General features: G+C 50.2%; 2 protein-coding genes across 2 annotated transcripts in view; both read right to left on the reverse strand.

Annotated features, from left to right (window-relative positions):
* Rab11fip4 (RAB11 family interacting protein 4) overlaps nt 1-17,560 on the reverse strand; it is a 115,480-nt gene extending 97,920 nt beyond the window's left edge. The window contains exon 1 of the mRNA XM_046423989.2: nt 17,402-17,560. Coding sequence (XP_046279945.1) covers nt 17,402-17,560 — 159 coding nt within the window. The remainder of the gene's footprint in view (nt 1-17,401) is intronic.
* LOC124078903 (dual specificity protein phosphatase 18-like) lies at nt 963-4,915 on the reverse strand. Its single transcript, XM_058572523.1, has one exon. The coding sequence runs from the start codon at nt 4,218-4,220 to the stop codon at nt 3,654-3,656; it is 567 nt and encodes a 188-aa protein (XP_058428506.1). The 5' UTR covers nt 4,221-4,915; the 3' UTR covers nt 963-3,653.
* Nucleotides 17,561-20,020: the final 2,460 nt, after the last annotated feature.

Consider the following 20,020-nt stretch of genomic DNA (forward strand, 5'->3'; position numbering starts at 1 on the left):
TCAGAGGCTGGACTTCAGCCAGCCCCCCTCCCTATCTTTCAGCTGGGACATGCTCTTTGAGACTGTTACCAGGGCACTTAGGTGTTAGGGGTGGTGGAGGGAACAGTCCCAGCACCAGTAGTGAAAATGGGGGGGGCTGTGCCACCACCCCCTCCTGGACAGACTCCGCCCACAGTGACCACGGTCCCTCCAGGGTTTTGGCACATTCCCCAGCTCTGTCAGCCCTCACTGGGCTGCGAGCTCCTGGAGTAAGGGTGGTGGTGATGAAGACATGATAAGGACACCCGGCAGCACTTAGGAACAGCTCCTGAGTCGGGCGATATTCGAGGAGCCTTACGAGTACTAATCCAGCCATAACTCACACGCCTATGCAGCAGTTTCTATTATTAGCCCATCTTAGAACTGAGGGAGTTGAGGCCAAAGGGCCTAAGGACCTGCCAGGAAGCGAAGAAGTGAGAATTCACAGAGGTGAGCCCTCTTCTGTTAGGTGGTCCCCCCTTTCTATCTGCCCGGTGTCTGCAGTGGCGGGTGCTCTTCCCTGCCATCATCATCCTCAACAACCACCTGGGGCCACACGGTGGCAGCAGCAGGTCAACCAGCCCCTAGAGTGCACTACCAGTGGCTTCTGGGGAGATAGGATGGAGGAAATAAAGAGAGGGAGAAAGGAGGCTGTAGCTGCACACCTAAACACCCCGCGAGCAGACCTACTCCCAGACCTGTTTTTCTTCCCAAATTCCTGGGAAATCTACCAATCTTAGAGGTACTGAAAATTCACGCAACTATGAAAATTACCTTATTTTGACTATAGATAGCAATTGTTAGCCTACGCAATGTATCTTCAGATTAGATAAAACAAGAAATGTATTTTAAGAAACCTTTAATACAGGTACATTCTAAACATTACTGATCAGGTAGGGGAGACAGGGTCAACCTGAAGATCCCAGAGAAGATCTGTGGTCCACAATCAAAAAGCAGCATTTGCCAGGGAGTCCCAGCACACATACCCTCCCCTGCACAGCCTCACAAGGTTTTCTTTCAAAGAAGAACCCGAAGCCCCCAAAGCGTGTCTCTCTCTGGAACGCCCACACTGTGTCCTTCTCTGAATGCACACTGCCCAGTTGATTTCTTTCATAGAACAAATTTAGCAATGCTTTATTTTCTGATGTGCCCTGAAATTCTTTCCTGTGGCAAATTCTTCCCTGGGGCCCAGTTGAGTCCCCTTCTCCCCATTGTAGGGACTTCCTCAGAACCCCTCTGGTGACACTTGGACTTGGATGCTTATCTCTCCCTGCCAAGAGATTCACATATCTACAACCAGTGCAGTGCTTTCTCTTCTAAATGCTCCTAAAGCTGCAGAGAGGCCCCGATGGTTACTCCCCTACATCAGGTGCTGAAGATCCACAGGAGCTGTGCCACATGCTTCCCCTCATCCTTTCATTCACCCACAAAGTTACCCACTCGTGGAGCATGGCTGCAGCCCCACTTCCACCAATGAGGCTCAAGAAGTGAGGAGAGCTATCCAGGCTCACAGAGCCAGCAAGACGGCAAGCTGGGTGTTGATCCATGATCTCTCCAGCCCCAGAACCTGAGTAGTTGGTCACAAAGTGCTCTGCCTCTCCAACTTTCCTCTGGCAGCCTCCAGAAGCAGATCACAGGACAGATCACAAGACTTCAGGGGGCAGAGCTGCAGAGGACCTGGGCTCCCAGTTCTGGGCTAGTCCCCCTGTCCTGCATTGATTCTCTCACTCAGTCATCCAAGTAACACTGACTATGCCCTTGTGAGGTTCCATGCCTGTCCTCAGAGAACCACAGAAACCATGACCCTTCCTGCTCCCCCAGGGTAGGCTGGGAATGGAGAGCACTTGTGGGCTGGGAGGTCAGGCTGTATTGTACATCTGTAGCTTCTTCCCAAGGTCACCTGGCAGGCACATCCTGACTTTCCTTTAGGGAACAATATCGCTCCCATTCCAGGTGTTGGGTGGCCAAAGTCAGGTGTGGAAGGGGTAGAGGATGAGCGCTTGACCATGTCCAGCCAATCTGAAATTTGCCTCAACAAACGCAATTCTTTGCATAAACTGGGAAAACAGCAATCATCATTAAAATGTTTAATAGATGTTGAGAAGTCATTTGGTACAATATACCATCTGCTCTTCAGTAAGACTAAAAAAAGGAGAAGGGACATGGAAGGGAGGTCTTTTTAACATGCTAAAGGATATAACTCTAACTCAAGTAGCAACATGCTACTTAACGGTGGTAAGCTATAGTCACCCTGTTTTAAAAAATAAGGAGAAAAGTATGATGGGGTCCTGCCTGTGCCAGCCCCCACCAACCTGTCCAAGACCACAGCAGAGGGTGGGGACTGTCTGGGCTTCACCAGCAACTTATGACTACCCAAGGTCAGCGCTAGCCATCTGTGTACATTCTGTCCGTTCTCTTTGCTTTGCTGCTTCTGACCACCTCCCCTGACCCCACAGCCAGACCCTGGACACCTCTTGCCAGACCCTTTCCCTCTACACCTGACCCCTTCCCACAGCAACACCAGCGTTCGACCACTCCAGGGTCCATCCTCCTTGGGGATAGCCTTCAGGGCAGCTGTGGCCAGGCACCTGCCCAGCCTGTTTTCCCGACTCACAATGGTGCCATGTGGCCAAGGTCCCAGCATGCCACCCCCCTACCCTGGCCACGTCAGGACAGATGTCTCCTGTGCCCACCCCTTTTATCTAGTTCTAGAAACACTGGTGGCTCCCATCGCAGAAGGAAAAGCAACTGGACTCAGAAACGTGAGAAAGAAGGCATAACAAAGCAATTACCTCTGAACAGAATGTTACTGCTGACGAGAAAATCCAAAGAAATCAACCAGAAAATTACTGGAAGTAATAAATGAGTTCACACTAGTGGTGAAAAAGGAGATAAATTTACAAAAATCAATTGCATTCCTATATGCTAGTGACAAGCAGCTAGAAAGAAAAAAAAAGTCAATGGGAAAAGAGGACTTTATCCTTATAGAAACAAAATACATTAAATATTAAGCATTAATTTAGCTCAGTTTATTTTTTTTTTAATTTTTAAAAAGTTTATGACAGGGGAATGTTTATTTGAAAACTATCTTCTGTGTTAACCTGATCTTAGAAAACTAGAGTAGGGCCACTGGTGGATGTGGTTTGTTTGGGGCCTGTAGAGTTCCTAGAGCACTATTTGAAGGCCACTTATCCAGTAGGTTGGCACTTATTGTGAAAAGTTCAGAGGGTGCCATGCTTAAGGCTCTGGCTTTGGGTTTGAAGGAGCAAAGTGGGATTGAACAGTCTCATTTCTGAGTTGTTCAGTCTAGGGAAGGCAGCAGACTCCAGGCACTGGGGCTCTGGTCTCTGTCCAGTGTACCACCTGCCTCATTTCACCCTCTGACCAGCAGCCATGGCCTGTCCCACTCATGGGGTAAAAAACTTATCTTTACCTCTAATAATTGAGTGTAATCTTTAAAGATATGGGTTACAAAGTTGAAAGCTGTGGCATCACTTTCTCTTTTTTTTTTTTCCCTTATAAAAGGTATCATCTGGTGCATTCCTGTATCGACAAAGATTGTTCAAGTTCAGATCCTGATATAGGACCAACAACAGGTCTGTACACTGACCCAAAGCAGGGGCTTAGGGGATGATTTACAGTGGAATCATCAAACAGATGTCCTTCTCATAGATGTCAGGGATCATTCCCACTGGGGAGCGGGCCATGTGTATAGTATTCTGGCCAAACAGCTGGAACTCATAATGGATGAGTTGCTCCCCAAAGCCAGTGTTGGGTCGGATGATGGGCCGGCATGACTTGGTCCATGTATGGGCATCCAGCAGGGACATGGCATGGTACTTCATGAGGTAGGCAAGGCACAAAGTGGCTGAGCGGCTCATGCCAGCAGCACAGTGTAGCAATATACAGCCCTGCTTCATTTCCACACTGTGGTTGTGGTCAGCAATGGGGTCAAAGAAGTCATAGAGCTTTGAGATGGGTGCATCAGCCACAGGCACCTGTGTATACTGGATATCCTCACAGAAGGTATTTACCACCTCTACTGAGACACTGCTGACTGAAGTGATCTGGTTGCTGGCCAGCAAGAGCTTGCTGTTGGCAGCCACACCATTGCTGATGTACAGGCTTCTGGTGATCTGGGAGAGGCCGCTGACTGAGGGCTCCTGGAACTGAACTGGGAAGGTGCACAGGGGTGCTGTCATCAAGGCGGTGGGTCAGCAGTTGGTGACACATGAAGGCCTGCATTTTTCTGCTAAGCTGTGTCCCTAAACTCTCTCCAGTAGGAGTATGAGGGGGTTCATTGATGAAAAAGTGGCACCAATTATCCCCAGCCAAAGGTCTCAAGGAGAGAGACCAGTTTCGATGCATGGACCACAATCTCCATGGGCCCAGCAATCTGGTTTCCATAAAAATGGTTTTTCCTTGAGGAGAGGAGTTGGCTGCTCAGGTCTCAGAGAAATCTCGGCTTCCATTCTGGGCTCCGACTTAACCAATTACCAGCTTCAAAATCACTCCAGTTTATTTTTAATGTTAATATTTTGCTCCTGTTGGGAGGACTAAATATGCAGTCAAGAAGACAACACTGTCTAAGTTAGTGCAATGCTAATTAAAGCTTCTGAAACATGTTATATACTTAAAAATCCATATATGGTGGGGAAAATCAGAGAGCTCTTTTAAAGGGCAATGATGGACTGCAGCGGGGGCTCAGTGGTACAGCATTTGCCTAGCAAAGGCCCTGGGCACCATCCCCGGCACCAAAATAAATAAATTATAGCAAGTAATAATGATCAAAATGTTATCATGCTGCATTAGAACAAAACAAACCTCTGAGCATCAGAAAGAATAATGGAATGAATTAAAACCCATTGGAAAAAGAATCCATGAGCTCCTAGTCAGACTCAGGAAAAGGAGGTTGGAGACTTGGGGCATAGCTCAGTGGTATAGCACAGGCTTAGTATGCACCAAGTCCTAGTTCAATCCCAACACGCCCACACACTCGCACAGTAAGGAGCAACATGAAAACAATGCAAAGCTGCATTAGTAATCCAAACTGAAAATCTAAACAAGTTTGAGATACCATTACACATCTATTGAACTGGCAGAAACAAACTGAAAATACTACTCAGTGTCCATGGGGATGTGGAAAAACAGGGACCTGCATGCCTTGGGCAGGGTTTGCTATAAGAGAGGAGGAGACAGAGACGGCAGGAGAGACAAAGAACCATCCAGATGGCACCAGAAAAGGGTGGCCAGACGCCCAAATGCCAATGCCTCTGGCCAGATGAGGGGACCAACAGGCCCTTGATCCCACCCACATAGTGCCTAGGAGATGGCAGCAGGTGTCTCCTGGCTGTGCCCACTTGGGGTCAGGAGCTCTGGACACCCATAGCAGACAGAGGCTGGTCCTCTGGCTGGCAGCCGAGCACCCACACTGGTGGAAGCAGAGCCCAAGGGACAGTCAGTGGGACTGAGGGAGGTCCAGCCTAGCACAGGCTACCCAAGACTCACCCTGTGGGTCCCCAACCCTGGCTTCAGACAACCCTTCTGGAGGTCACTGTCTGCAGAGCACTGTGGGGGCTCCACTCTGCCTGCTCTGCAGAGGTCATTGAGGAGCCTGGGTTGACCAGCTGGCCCATGGACCCAGCCATGTGGGCCAGGTTCAGTGATAAGACAGAGAAGGCAGACATTTGCAAAGCAAATGAAACACTGTGTAGACACGGATGGTGACTGATGAGAGGACCAATCCTGTGGCTAGGGTGTGGGCACAGGAAATGGCATCAGGTGGAAAGGGGCCAACAGTTCACACTCACTGATCATCATCATATGCAGGTGATAGCCAAGGTCAGGACAGGGTTTTAGACTATAGAAATCCAGTTCAGGGCTAGTTAGCTCTTTTTTTCCTATAAAGTAGTTTAAATTTGTACATCAATAGTAACACTGTGAAGTTTGTTTTAAAATGAAGCACAGTTGCCCTCGGAAGGATTTATGGGTAAGGGCAGGCCTCCTAGTTTCGTTGGCTCTGCAGGTGTGTAGACATTTTAAAGCCAGCGGTCACGGTGTACTGAGCTCAGGCCCCATCACCCAGTCACCCAGGCGGGAATCACAGGGAGCTCGTGGGAAGTTCTGTGAACCACCAGGAATTGCCCCTTCCCCTTCTCTCCATCCTCAGAGTCCCTGCTCCCTGCCTCTGAACTGGGGCAGGGCCCCCACCTCAGCCTCCTCACTTCCTCATTCTCGTTCCAGGCTACTTACAGATGGGCTCCTCTGAAACCCAAGGGACCCTCTCCTTCACCTCCTTAATACCTTGGGGGTCGAATCCAGCCCAGCCCTCTCCACCTGGCTTCTGCCTGCCAAGCCAGCCCCTCTCTTTCTCACCTACCTTCCCTTCCTCCAGAGGGCCTCTGCCTCTTAGGTCTCTCCTCTTGCATACCCATCCTGCCCTTCCAGCCCTGTGGGCCCTGCTCCAGACTCAGCCCCAGCATCAACTGTGGACAGGCTTTCCCAAGGTGAAGCAGAGTGATCCGAGCAGAATAGATCTCCTGTTTTGTCCCCAAGCACTCCGGCCCTGTGCTTCTCACAGGTGTGCTGCCAAGATTTCTACCCTAGAGGAGAAGGGTGTTTTGCAGAGGCTGGGAGTGGGCCATGAAGGGGTTTTGTTGGTCCAAGCTACAAAGTGCCAGTAAGAGGAATAAGTTCTGGTGATCTATTACCCAGCAAGGTGACTATAGTTAGTGATTATGTATCATCTATTTCACAATTGCTAAAAGAGTGGATTTTATATGTTCTCACCAAAAAAGAAGTATGTGATGGACACGTTAATTAGCCTAATGTATTCATTCCACAATACCTAAAAGTACCGAGGCATCACATGGTACAATATATACAATTACTATTTGTCAATAAAAATAAAATTTAAAAAAAGATTTCTATTGTAGTCCACCTGCCCCACAGTAAGGCGCTCCCTTGGGAGAAAAATCCTATCTTATTCATCTGTACATCCTTCAACCCCAAATATATCACAGAACAGGAGCTCACAAAAGTCTGTGAGGGAGTGGAAATGGACAGTTCACTCAGAAAACCAGAATTAGTGCTCACAGTCATATTAACTTGCATGTCAGGCATCGTGGTAAGGGTTTAACACATATAACTAACATTATCCCCACTTTATAGATGAGGACACTGAGGGACAGAGAAGTTAAGCAACTTCTCAGAGTCACAGAGCAAGTTAAGTTGTGGTTCTGGGTCTCAAACCCGATGTTGCTTATGCCAAAACCTCAGCTCTATATGTTAGAACCAGTGTGGGCTGAACTGAGGTGCTGGAAAAGGAGGTGGCAAGGAATAGGGGACAGAGAGGAAGAGGGGGTCAGGGCCCTCTGAAAACTCAGGGCCTTTGTGGCTGGAATAATCTGCAGTTCATGCCAAGGAAGATGGAGGAGCTGGAGAATGTGGTCAAGGTGCCGCTGGACTGACCTAGTAGAGACAGAATCAGCCTGCCCAGGCCCCTGCCACACACAGTCCAGGCCTGCAGGAAATCTGAGCAGCCAGAGAAATTAGTGCCTCCTGGGCCTACTTAATCACCACCTGAACAGGAAGTGGGGAGATGCATCTTGCAGGGTGCAATTAGCTGGCAGCCTCCCTCCTCTCACCTCAGGTCCTATTGGCCCCTGACGCCATCCACAGAGGCCAACTTCCTTTCTCCCCAGCCCTACAGATCAGGAACCTACTTATTCTCTGACCTGGCCCCCAACCCAGACCATCCCAGGCCCAGAAAGCCAGATGAAGCCTCTGCTGTGCGGGTTCTTCTCCCCTCCTGACCTCCTAAGAGCCTGGGACCCCCACTTGCAGGCAGCTTAGAAGGCAACTTTAGAACCAGACAGGCCTCGGGCTGGGGTTGTAGTTCAGTGGTAGAACACTTGCCTACCACGTGAGGCACTGGGTTCAATCCTCAGAGCTGCATTCATAAATCAATAAATGGGATATAGGTATTGTTTCCATCTACCAAAAATAAATAAATAAATAAATCCAGACAGGCCTGTGCTCAAATCCTAGCTCCTCCACTTCCTGGAGGATCCTGCCCAAGTCACTTCACCTCCTGCTGCTGGAGGTGAAGGGATAAGGAACACAAAGGTGACCAGCAAGCCGCAGGACTGGCTCCTTGCTTCCCTTATCCTTTCTGCCTATGTGGCTTTAGGAGGAACTCTGGCCATTGCACATGGGAGTCCTGTGCCTGAAAGGAGCAGGCGGAGGAAAGGACTGAGGGCAGCAGGGATGCCTGCAGTCCCGGGGCAGGTGGCCTACAGGAACCATGCAGGAGGCCCCATGCTAGGTCTCTCAGGGATTCTTATCTCCAGTCCTCTAAACAGTCCCACAAATAAGGGTTAATGATCTCCATTTTCTAGACAAGCAAACCAAGGTCCAGCCATCATAATAAGCACCTTCAAAAATAACCCAGCTTCTCACTCTTTCAGGAAGGCCTCAGTCCTTGGCAGAACCCATGGCTTGTATGGGAAGTGAGAAATCATAAAAATAGGGCAGGCTTGTACTGGAGTGCTGCTGTCCTTCCAAAATTCTCCTGAGTCAGACAGTTCTAGCTCCTGACGCCTCCTGAAGGTCACCATCTGGCCCTTGTTCCAGCCTGAGTTCTCACCCTCCTGCCTTTCATGTGTTTTCCCCACATTGAGCCACTTGTCCCTCCTTGAAAAGGCCAGACCTGTTCTTAAGTCTGTGCTTAGGCTTCATGCATGGCAGGCAGTAAGTGATGGTCAGATGGCAACTGGAAGAATGGACAGATGGGAGGCTGGTGGAAAGGTGGGTGAACATGAGGATGGGAACAAGTGGAAGAGAAGACTGTCAACGGATGGGTGGGTGGTCAGGTGGCTGGGTGGCTGGATAGATCAACAGGTAGACGGCTGGATCTATGGTTGGGGAGGATAGAAGTGGGTAGATGGATGGATAGGTGGTTGTATAAACGGATGCATTGGGAGTAGGCAGGTAGATGGTCAGCTGGGTGGGTAGAGGGCAGGATGAGCAGATGGTACACTAAGAGACAGACCTCAGCTCACTATATAAAAGAGAACTCCACCAGAGCCTGGTCAGTGCAGAATGGGGTTGCCTTGGGAATGGTGCAAGCACTGAATAATACAAGCACCGAACGGAAAGTCCCATTTGGTGACCTCTACTCCCCTTTCAGGTCTCGATTTGGTGCAAATCAGCTCTCTGTCTGCCGTGTCCAAGTGCAGGTCTTAGACTGGGACCTTCATGGTAACATGCTCACTATAGGCCCATGTTCAATTAGTAAATGCTTTTGGAGGAAGCTGGCAATCTTTTCAGAGGTTGTTTTCTTGTTTTTGGTACTAGGAATCGAATCCAGAATGCTTAACCACAAAGCAACACCCCCAGCCCTTTTTATTTTTTGAAGCAGGGTCTTGCTAAGTTTTTTAGGGCCTCATCAATTTGCTGAGGCTGGCTTTAAACTCACAATCTTCCTGTCTCAGCCTCCCAAGTTGCTGGGATTACAGGTATGTACCACCATTCCCATCATTTTTTTTTTCCTTTCTGTAAGCCATGAGCAAATGAGATATGGGTTGGACTCAAAGCCTTGTGTCTAATGACAAGAGATCCTACAGTTTGGGCTCTGGCCACATGGAGCCTGCTTCCCTCTTGGATCACTGGTTTATAAACTTTTGGGTTCTGGGTTGCTCTGCTCTCCTTTCTCAGGAGCACAGAAGCTATGGGCAATAGATCCTTAGCAATGTCCCTAAGGATGTTAGACTGCAGGGAACTGGTGGTCCTGAGGGGTCTCCAGGGATCACAAGATGCTGGGGATGGAGGGATAGTGAGGGGAAGAAGGGTACTAAGAAACTCAAGTTCAATAGCGGGGTGGGGATGGCTGCAAACAAGATCCACTGGAGTCAGCCTGGTTCCTTTCTGTGCAGAGAGCAGGCAAGGGGCAGCTCTCAGCCAGAGAGGCTGGAAGATGGGCAACTGGCATCCCAGAAAGAAGAGGATGAGACATGAGGGCAAGACGTGGCTATGTGCTCCAAGAAAAGATGCCCAAGGCAACCTAATAGAGCCTTGCACCCTGATTTTTTGGGGGTACTGGGGATTGAACTCAAAGGCGTTCTGCCACTGACCTACATCCGAGCTCTTTTTTTACTTTTTATTTTGAGACAGGATGTTGCTAAATTGCTGAGAATGGCCTCAAACTTGCAATCTCCTGCCTCAACCTCCAGAGTTGCTGCACTGGTGTGCACCCCTGCACCTGGTGTGCCTGGTTTTTAAAGGGCATTAAATCACACCTGATTCAAGTGCTGGGCTTCTACTTCATGTAAACTTCTCAGTTGCGGGCAGTGAGACCTAAGGGCCAGTGGGGCAGAAGAAAAGGGAAAGAGGACCAAGTGTCTTCCAGGAGAAGCTTGGCTTAGGCACCTGCCTTGGACTTATCAATCTACCCCTGGCTCTACCTCTGCACTTGAGGTCCGGCAGGGTCTCAGGTAGAAATCCTGGCTCCTCACGCCAGCCCTCCTCGTTTTCCCCATTTAGCAAGTAGCAGCCTACCTCCAGATTCTCACCTCCCACAACCCTCTTCCATTCATTTTGTTTTCAAAATCCACCACTCCCCTGTTCCACACCACCAGACGCTCTCCTCGCAGTCTCCCCCTTGCCCTGCCCCTCTCCTCACAGTCTCTACTCTCCCCATCCCTCTTGCAGGGGCCAGAATGGTCCTGTTCAAACTTCAGGCAGTTTGAATCTCCACTCTGCTCAGAACTCCCCCAGGGCTCCACCAAAGCCGCTCAGGGAGGCCCCCGCGAGCTGCCCACCCCACCCTCTGCCTTCTTCCCAACCCGGCCTCTCCCTGTCATGCCAGCTCCTTCCTCTGCCTGGACCATGCTGCGCCAGACATCTGCAAGGTGCAGTCCCCATTTCATTCCAGCTCCAATTATATGTCCTTGGGTGAAATCATCTTAAGGGTGTCCTTTATGTCTCTTTCTAGCACTTCCTACCTGATGTTTTTTTTTTTTTTTTAATAGTCTCTTTTTAGTTGCTCTTCCTCACTCTCATCAGAACTTCAAGTGCAGCTTCAAGTGCAGCTCTTTCCCAGGGCCTGGAACAGTGCTGGCACACAGTAGGTACACACGAAGTGTAGAAAGTTAAAAAAAAATTAATCTTGAAATCTGTGTTAAGGGTAATAGTAAAATCTGGGGGTAATTCACTCAATAATTTTGGGGTGGGAGAAGACAGCAGCTAACCCAGGCATGACACACATTGTTTCCAAGCCAGTGGACATTTCCCCTCCATCTTGCTGGGATCTGCTCTGCTCAGCTCTTTAATCTCAGCCGGCTGTTGAGTTCCCTTCTGCACCCAACCTAGAGGGACCGCTCAGAACAGGAGGGGAGGGGCCCCAAACACCTACTCCAGGGCCAAAGCAGAACCCCCTCTGGCCAAACCTCCCAAAATAGACTGGGGACACCAGTGTTCCAGTTTGCGTCAAGCCTTACTGGCCCAGCATCTGTGTGGGGCTGTGTCCAGGAGTCTGGCGTCCCCAGGCCCTCATGGCTGCCCCATATCTGCACTTCCCTCCCAGGCAGTATTGACCAGCACAGAACTTCTCTGGTGCTGGAACTCTGACCTGAGGAAGAAGAAACAGCTTCTCACTCCCGGGTTCCACAGTTGCCCACTCTGGGGCCACCAGTCTGAGCAGCCTGTAGGAATTATCCGGCCACCTCTTTCCCGACTAAAGGCTCTCCCTCTGCCCTCCCTCCTCGGCCCCATCTCCTTTCTCCTTCTTTGCCTCTTTGATTTCCATTCTGGTGCTGGAGGAAGTTCCTGGGCCTAAGCTCCAGGTCCTGCTGTGACCCTGCCCAGCCTGGTGACCCTAAGCCCTTCAGCACCTACAGGTACAAGATGGCTGCATCTAGAGTCTGACATGATCCTCTTGCTCTCTTGTCACATATCACAGCCTCCTGAGAAGTCTCATCTCCAGGCTTGCCCCGACCCAGCTTCCATTCTGAACACACACTTGATCTTGGCTACCTGGGTCTTCCTGCTGCCTACAGGGACAAGCTGGTCTGGTCTCTGTCTTTCCCCCCAGCTTTTCTTCTGGTCACAGATGTGGGGGCCACAGCTCTTTCTTTTCCAACATTCTAATCTCTTCTCCTTAAGAGTTGAACCAGTTGTAGTTCTGGGTTCCCCTGCTCCTGGAAGCCCATACATCTCTGAAGGCCCCAGGGTGGGCTCCTGACTAGTGTCAGCTCATTGCAGTAGCTTCAATACCTATACTTATGTCAAGTGGCCAGCATTTTCTTGCGGCAGTCACTAGCCCAGAGGTGACATAGGGTCTAAGGGAACCCAATCAGGACCGTTACTTGACCTCCTCTCAATATGAACAAGGAGGCAAGTAGCTCTGTTGCTTCTGGCTATATCCAGGGGCAGTTACAAAGAAGAGGGAAATTACAGGCTAGTCCCAGGTTAGCTAAAGTTCAGTTACTTCCCCCAAAGGACAGGCCCAGAGCCCAGAGGAGAAGGTGCTAGGTTAAAGGATAGCAGAGACCTATTCATTACTTTTGTTTCCATTTTTTTTTTTTAGCATGAATGATGGTCTTCAAGTTGGAAAAGAGAGACAAATATATAAAAGGGAAATGTAGTACAAGATATCTCCAACTGTTTTCCCTCCCATCCCCCCCCCCCCCGGCGTTGATCCTAGGGCCTAGTGTGCATGCTGAGCATGTGCTCTACCACTAAGCTGTACCCCCAGTCCTCTCTACCTGCTTTAAAGCCTTCCACTCTCTGACCACTGAAGGGATAGAAGAGGAGCTGAAAGATCAGAGGTGGACAAGGAGGAGAGGCTGAGAACATCAGAGACAGGTCCTAGTTCTTGACCTTAATCCCCAACAAATCCTCAGCCTAGAACAGCCTATTGAACATATCTGCAACTTTTTAGAAAATAATGATAATAAGAGCAGCAGATACAATTCTGTTTCTTGTCTGTGTAGATACTGGGTTATAGCTGGCTAGTTATCTATCTGTCTGGTACTGGGGATTAAACCCAGGGGTGCTTTACCACTGAGCTACACCCCCAGTCCTTTTTATTTTTTACTTTGAGACAGAGTCTCACTAAATTGCTGAGGTTTTTGCAAAGTTGCTGAGCTGGCCTCAAACTTGCAATCCTCCTGCCTCAGCCTCCTGAGTTAATGGGATTATAGGTGTGCATCATGGCGCCCATCTTACATGAGACTCTTTACACGTATTAACTCATTCAAGCCTCCCCCAAATCCTATGGATATTATTATCAACCTCACTTTATGGAGGAGTAAGCAAAGGCCTAGAAAAGCTAGAAAAATAGCAATGAATCAGAAGTTAATGTGGGCTCGGGGCACAGCAATCACTTTATGTACTTTTCCTGTCTCTCCTTCCATGTGCTGTACACCATCAGGGTCAGAACAATGGGATCCTCCCTGCTCTTCCAATCTTTGCATTCCTTAAGAGCAAAGTTTTCAACAAATTTAATTGTCTTGAGGCTGGAGTTGTGGCTCAGCGGTAGTGCACTTGCCTAGCACATGTGAGGCCCTGGGTTCAATCCTCAGCACCACATAAAAATAAAAGAATAAAATAAGGCTATTTTTTTAAAAAAAGTCAGTCTGAAAAACATTTTTAAAAATTGTATTGTCTTCTCTTTTCTGCTATGAGTCCTAGGTCAATAAATCAGGGGACTATCACAGACCAACCCAATACATATACAACATTATCGACTGAAGCCCGTACTTTTTTCAGACTCTTAGTTTTTAACCAAACCTTCTGTTCTTCTTCCAGGATCCCATCCAGAATACCACTTTACATTTAGTCCTCATGACTCCTTAGGTTTTACTTGGCTGTGATAGTTTCTCAGACTTCCCTTGGCCTCAATGACCTTGACCATTTTGAGGGGAACCTATCAGGTATTTGGTAGGATGCCCCTCAGCTAGTATTTGTCCGATATTTTTTCATGATTACTCTGGGGCTATGGGTTTGGGAAGGGAAACCACAGAGGTAAAGTGTCATTCTTATATTAAGGGCACATACCATCTATATGACTTATCACTTCTGATGTTGACCTTGATCACATTCTTGGACTGTTCATCAGGTTCCTTCACTGTGAAGCTGCTCTTTCCCCTTCTTTCTATACTGCATTCTTTAGAAAAAAGTCACTGTACATTTCTTATTTAAAGCTATACAGAGTTTCACTTCACCTCCTTGATGGGAGAATTAGCTACATAAATTATTTGGATTTCTACTGTATGGGAGATTTTCTTATTATATATTCATTCATTTAATTATGCATTTATCTAATCTTGTATGGCCTCATGGACATTTTATTTCATACTCTGAAACCTAGTTATGTTGTAATTTTTGCAAAGCATTTGATCCTGGTATCCTTGGTATTCTGGGGGTAGCTGGTAAAATGCAGACATTGAACCCCATATCTAATGAGTGATAACTACCCACTCTGGGGCATCCATGGGCTGGGAAATCAATGTTGCTGTTTGATTTTTTTTAAAAAAAAAAACAAATGAAATACCAACTGTTGGAGTACACAGCAATTTTGAAGGAGCTCTGCTTGTGGGGGGAAATTATGCTTCTGATGGACACTGCATCTGCGAATCTGATGTGTAGTGAACTGGGATGCAAAACTCAGTTCCATAGGTCTCCCTCTGTGAATAGAAGTGTCCCTACAGTGCCTTGGGCCCTGTCCGTGGTCCTGCCCTGTGTTCTTAATCAGCCTTGTGGATATCCACACACAAGAGCATCTGCTTCTCCAGCTGCAGGCAGTATCTGAGAGTGACAGAGATGGGATGTCAAAGTCTCTCTCAGTGATACAACGTGATGAAATGAACAAGATAAAATTTAATCGGAATAAGGATCAAGTAACAAGCTTAGATTCAAGAAATTAATGACACAAACAGGCCTGATCTCTTCAGCAAGTCAGAGTTATGAGGGAGAGGGGCGGTAGACAGCCAGATGCACTACACAGACCTGGAGAGAAAATGGTCTTAAACAAATCAGCCTAAAAAGTGGACATTTTCAGATCAAATGAGAAATCTGGAAAAGGTATCTGTACAAAATGTGCCAAAAATTTATTGAAGCAGAAAGGTGATAATCATTTATTAGAAAGAAATGAGGTTACAAAATACTGTGCAGAGTATGATCTCATTTTATGGAGAAAGTCTACATATAAGCATGGAAACAGCTCTAAAAGAATGTGACCAAAAAGATCACCCAAGGCTCCTTGGGGGATAGGAACATTATACTTTTATTTCTGATTGTCTGTATTTCCAATTTGCTGTACTACATATATACCACTTCTGTAATAATAAATGATTATGGTTTAATAAGGGAAAAAACAATCACTGTCCCTCCCCATGAAGGATCCATGGCAGAGGTTTCTTAAGAGATCCCTGAAGATTTCAGTGGCCAGAAACTTAGCATGAATGAAGAACATGGACACTACTGAATAGGCAGGCCCCCCCTGAGCTGCCAGTGATGTGGCGGGGTCTCCTGGTCCAGGCCCTTCACATAACTGCTAGAGAAAGTCACATGATTAGTCAATGGCAACTCCAGGGCCAGAAGCCAGAGGTTTGGGCCTCTTCTGGGCAGTAAGAAAGTAACTCTGGACAGGGGTTATTTGACATTAAACTGGCAAGATGGGATGAGGGAAGCGGCAGCAGTGCTGTATTAAAATGTTTAAAGGCTGCCACATAGAAGAGAAACCCATATGAGCCCCTGTGCAAAACCAGATGACTAAGTGACAAGCAGGTTTGTATCTGGAATGTAGAAGTTTCTAAAATAGGAGCTGTCCAGCTTGAGGGTAAGGTTGTGAGACTTGGAGCATGTGGCTGAGGCCAGCGGCCTCCTGCCAGAGGTTTCTGGGAGGCCATTCCAGGACTGAGGCTCTATGGTTCTGGAATCTCTTGTTTCAGCCAGAGCTGGGTGATTTCTCTCACCTGCAGCCAGCGTCCTAGGTGCTACGGGGCCGCTCAGCCTACCTCAGATGGGAGCCACTGGCAAAGGGGAGGTTTTGCTGGCTTTGGGGGAAGAAGGACCTTGGTGGTGGCAAGCAATGCCCCTGAGTAAAGCCAGCAGAGGCAGAGGACAGGCTCCAATAGGAACCATAGCATGAGTACCCTGGGATAGGGACTAGAGTCCTGAAACCTGACACCTACCTCACTCTCCTCTACCTGCTATTCTCAGGGATTCCCAGGTCCTGGCCCCTGCCCAGGTACTCAGGAGGGATCATCATCACCTCCCACTTGTCAGGTGACAGGGAGACATGAGCCCACTGGTCATCACCCAGCACCACCCATGTTCCAAGATGCCAGGCCTGACCTGTCCTGGGAACAGAATTCCAGCTAGTGCCCACTAGAGACCCATGACACCAGGCTTCCTATGTAAGGTCTGAGGTCTTGGGTGGCCTTGGAAATCCACTGCTCAGGTCTTTTGTCCCCGTGAGAAAATCATGACCACTGCCCAGTGGGAAGGAGATTAAGGGTGAGGGATGCTCTCCAGTCAGGTGAGTGGCTTGTACTCCCCCCCAAAACACAGTCCCTGTGCTGACAGTGGTGAGAGGACACTATCCTCTGGCATTTATTGATATTATTCTGTCTGCCCACTGGCAGCACCAAACCTGAGATTCCAACCGTGCTAACAATCCACACAACTCTTGCTTTCCACCATGAATGTGGCCACACCACGGGAAAACACGCTGCTCAGCTATCACTTCCTAGGCTTGGCTCTGCTGGCCTGTGGCAGCCAACACAGTCAGCTGCCAGCCAGGCCTGCATGGGAGGTCACCAGGCACTGGGCGAGAATCCAGAATGGCCACAAGCAGACCCTCCTCCTGTGTTTGTGGCAGGGGCTGCAGTCAAGGCTAAGTGCCCCTGCTTGTCCCTTGGGCAAGGCCCAGCAGGGTGCACAGAGTGCCCCCCCCCCCCACAGCTCCACCGCGACTTGGTCTTCCGAGGATGGGGGTTCCAAGGCCATATTTTGACAGCTCCCATCCCCAAGAACCCACCCTGTTCGAAGATCGCTCAGAGGAACCCGCACTGAGCCTGACGCATATGCCAGCAGCCCGGGGCTGAGGGTGGAAAGTAAGGGTCTGACTGGGCAGGGGTGACCCCGGACCCACGGTCCCTGACCCTAGCAGAGGGAATGGGGTTGGCACAGGTAGGATTTCTCAAGCGAAGCAAGCCACCGCCTTGGGCTTGTGGAGCGCGGACACTGGTCCCAGGCGTGGGTGACACGGCCGGTAAGCTGGGGGAGGGGCGACGCGGGGGGCACCGAAGCCGGGCTCGCGAGGGCAGCGGGTTCAGGGACAGTGGCGCCGAGGGCAAGCCGGGCGCGGCCGCCTTACCTCCTCACCCTGGCCGAAGCGCAGTCCGAGCGCCGCGACGCGCTCCACGCGCAGGAAGCCGTCGGGGTCGCGGCCGCACACCTCAAACACCTCGCGCAGGCGGCGCACGGAGCGCAGCAGAGCCGCGGGGGCGCCCGCCCAGCCCGCGCCGCCTGCCATCCGGGCGGGCCCCGCAGCTAGCCCGAGCCCCGCGCCGCGCGCCGCGCCCGCCGCAGCCCGCCCTGCGCCGCCATCGCCGTGCGTCCTGGGCCGCCGCCCGGCCGCCCGCCTGGGTCTGCGACGCGCAGCCTCCGCCCGGCGGCGGCCGCTGGAGTCAGCTGCGGCGCCGCAGCCCCGCCGCTCGGGTGGGGGGAGGGGAGGGGGCAGGAGAGGGGCGGGGGCCGCGCGCGAGCCCGAGGCTGGCGGCGGCGGCGGCGGGGACGCGGCAGACAAAAGGAGCCGCGCGCGGCCTCGGGAGTGGGGCAGCACTCGCCGGCAGGCAGCGGGGCGCGCTGCCGGCAGCCGGCTGCTTTGCGGACTCAGTTTCCCTCGGCGTAACTGCCTCCTCCCCTGAAAACCCCGGAGGGTGGCCTGCCGCGCCGCCAAGGGGCGCAGCGAATGTTCTGAAATTCAGAGCTGCCCCCAGGCCCCGCCCCTCCTGGAAGAAATCAGGGTTATGAGACTCGAGTCCCGCGACCATCCGTGCGGGATCCAGCAACCCCTCATCCATCAGCCCTAAGTTCTTGGCCCCTCTACCCCGTGGTCAACCCATCCCTGCTTACTGTGTGTGCCTTTTGTTAGCACCTGTCATTTACAGAGAGCTCAGTATTTTCCAGGTGCGGTTGATTCAATTCTGAGGAAGCTGAGGTTCAGAGAGGATGGACTGTTTAACCTAAGGCACACAGCTTGTGAGAGGCGGGGCCGGGATTCATAGCCAGATCTGGAAGCATCTAGACTCCATTCTTCCAAAGAACAGTCTCCAGACAACCCTCTATGGTCTGAGGGCCACAAAGTCTTCTCCAACAGCATTTGTGGAGCCTGCTCAGGGTGAGGGGAAGGGTGTAAAGAGGAGGAGCAGGGAACAGGCTCAGTTTGGAAGAGGGGACTTGGGGGAGGTAGGGAGGACCAGGGACAGGCAGGGGCAAGAAAATACGAGGCCCCCATTAGGCTTCCCTTCCTCAGGGGCCAGGGATACCTGAATGTTTGGAGATGTGGCATCTCCCCTTCCCCACCCCCCTTTCTCACACTCTCACTTCCTGGCAGTCCTATCCACCTCAACCTCAGAACCCAGGACAGAATCTCCAGCCTGAGCTACACTTCTGCCTCAGCTCCTCATTCTGACTCATATGCCAGCTCCCCCACACTGCAGGACCAGGCCTGGTTTTCTCTCCTGGCTCTAACTCCTTGCTCAGCATAAGAAGCCCTTGTGGTAATGGTTGTCCTCAGCACAAGTACAGGCTTTGGCTGAACTCAGTCCCCCTTAAGATTGCCAGTTTAGCAGACAGGGTTCCTCCTCCAGGAATCTTTCCCTGGCACCCCATCTTGTCTTCTAGTCTGAGTTCTAGGCCCTTCTTCCAGATGTCCACTTAGTTTTGTATTTCTCTTCTTCTATCTTCCCCAATATGCTGGGAAACCCTCCAGGGTAAAGTATGTCTTAATCACTTTATGTCCCTGATCTCCAATCAAGAGTGGACCCAGAAGAAGTCCCTGCCCAGGGAAGATGAGTTGGACCTGTCACCTGCAGGAGCTGAGAGCAATGTAGTGACCCAGACAGGAATTGCAATGGCCTCCCTCTGAACCCAAGTTTCCTCCTTTGCAGTTGTCCTGCTCAACCTTGGAATATATTCTGCATTTATTTCACTGCTAGCTGGATATCCCTTGTTGAGAGCCACAGCCGAAGGGGCCCCAGCAAACTTCCAGCTGCTAGCAAACTTCCAGCTGCCGGCTGATGATTGGCTCACAGCGCCCCAGCAACATCTAGCTGATTGGCTCCTCTGCGGTGATGCTCATTGGGCTGTTTCCCTGCCCTTTCAGACCACGGAGCTGCTCATTGGGGGACTTTTTTGGCTCTGCCCACGTGACCCAGCCAATCGGCCTCAAGAGCAGGAGGATTGTGGGAGGTGGAGAGAAGCTTGTGTGGGAGAGAGAGGCTTGTGGAAAGCCGGTGGTGGCAGTTGAGGCTCTGAGGGTTTTCCCTGAGAGGCTGTTTTGTTTGGCATGTGTGGTTCTAAAAATAAAGTTAGTTTCTTTTGACAAGTGGCCCCTGATTGTGCCCAGCCAGACTGCGGCACTCTTCCAATGAGCCACAACCCCAGCCCCACAGTCCCTTTTTCGATATATTTTCAAATGGTGTCTAAAGGATGATATCTAACTTTTTCCTTGTTGTTTTGTTTTGGTTCTGAGGAATCTAACCCAGGAGTGCTTTAGCACTGAGCTATATCCCCAACCCCTTTTATTTTCCATTTTGAATTAGGGTCTCAGCAAGTTGCTGAGGGTCTTGGTAAATTGACAATTCTGGCCTTGAACTTGTGATCCTCCTGCCTCAGCCTCTGAGTTGCTGAGCAAGCACACCTGGCCTTTTTTTCTGTTTTAAAAAACATTCTCTCCGATATATATTTTTCTACAAATAATTCAAGTGTT

The sequence above is a fragment of the Marmota monax genome, unplaced genomic scaffold (assembly GCF_021218885.2).
Source record: "Marmota monax isolate L192 unplaced genomic scaffold, Marmota_monax_Labrador192_F-V1.1 WCK01_AAM20220418_F8-fsc00296, whole genome shotgun sequence".
Lineage (NCBI taxonomy): Eukaryota > Metazoa > Chordata > Mammalia > Rodentia > Sciuridae > Marmota > Marmota monax.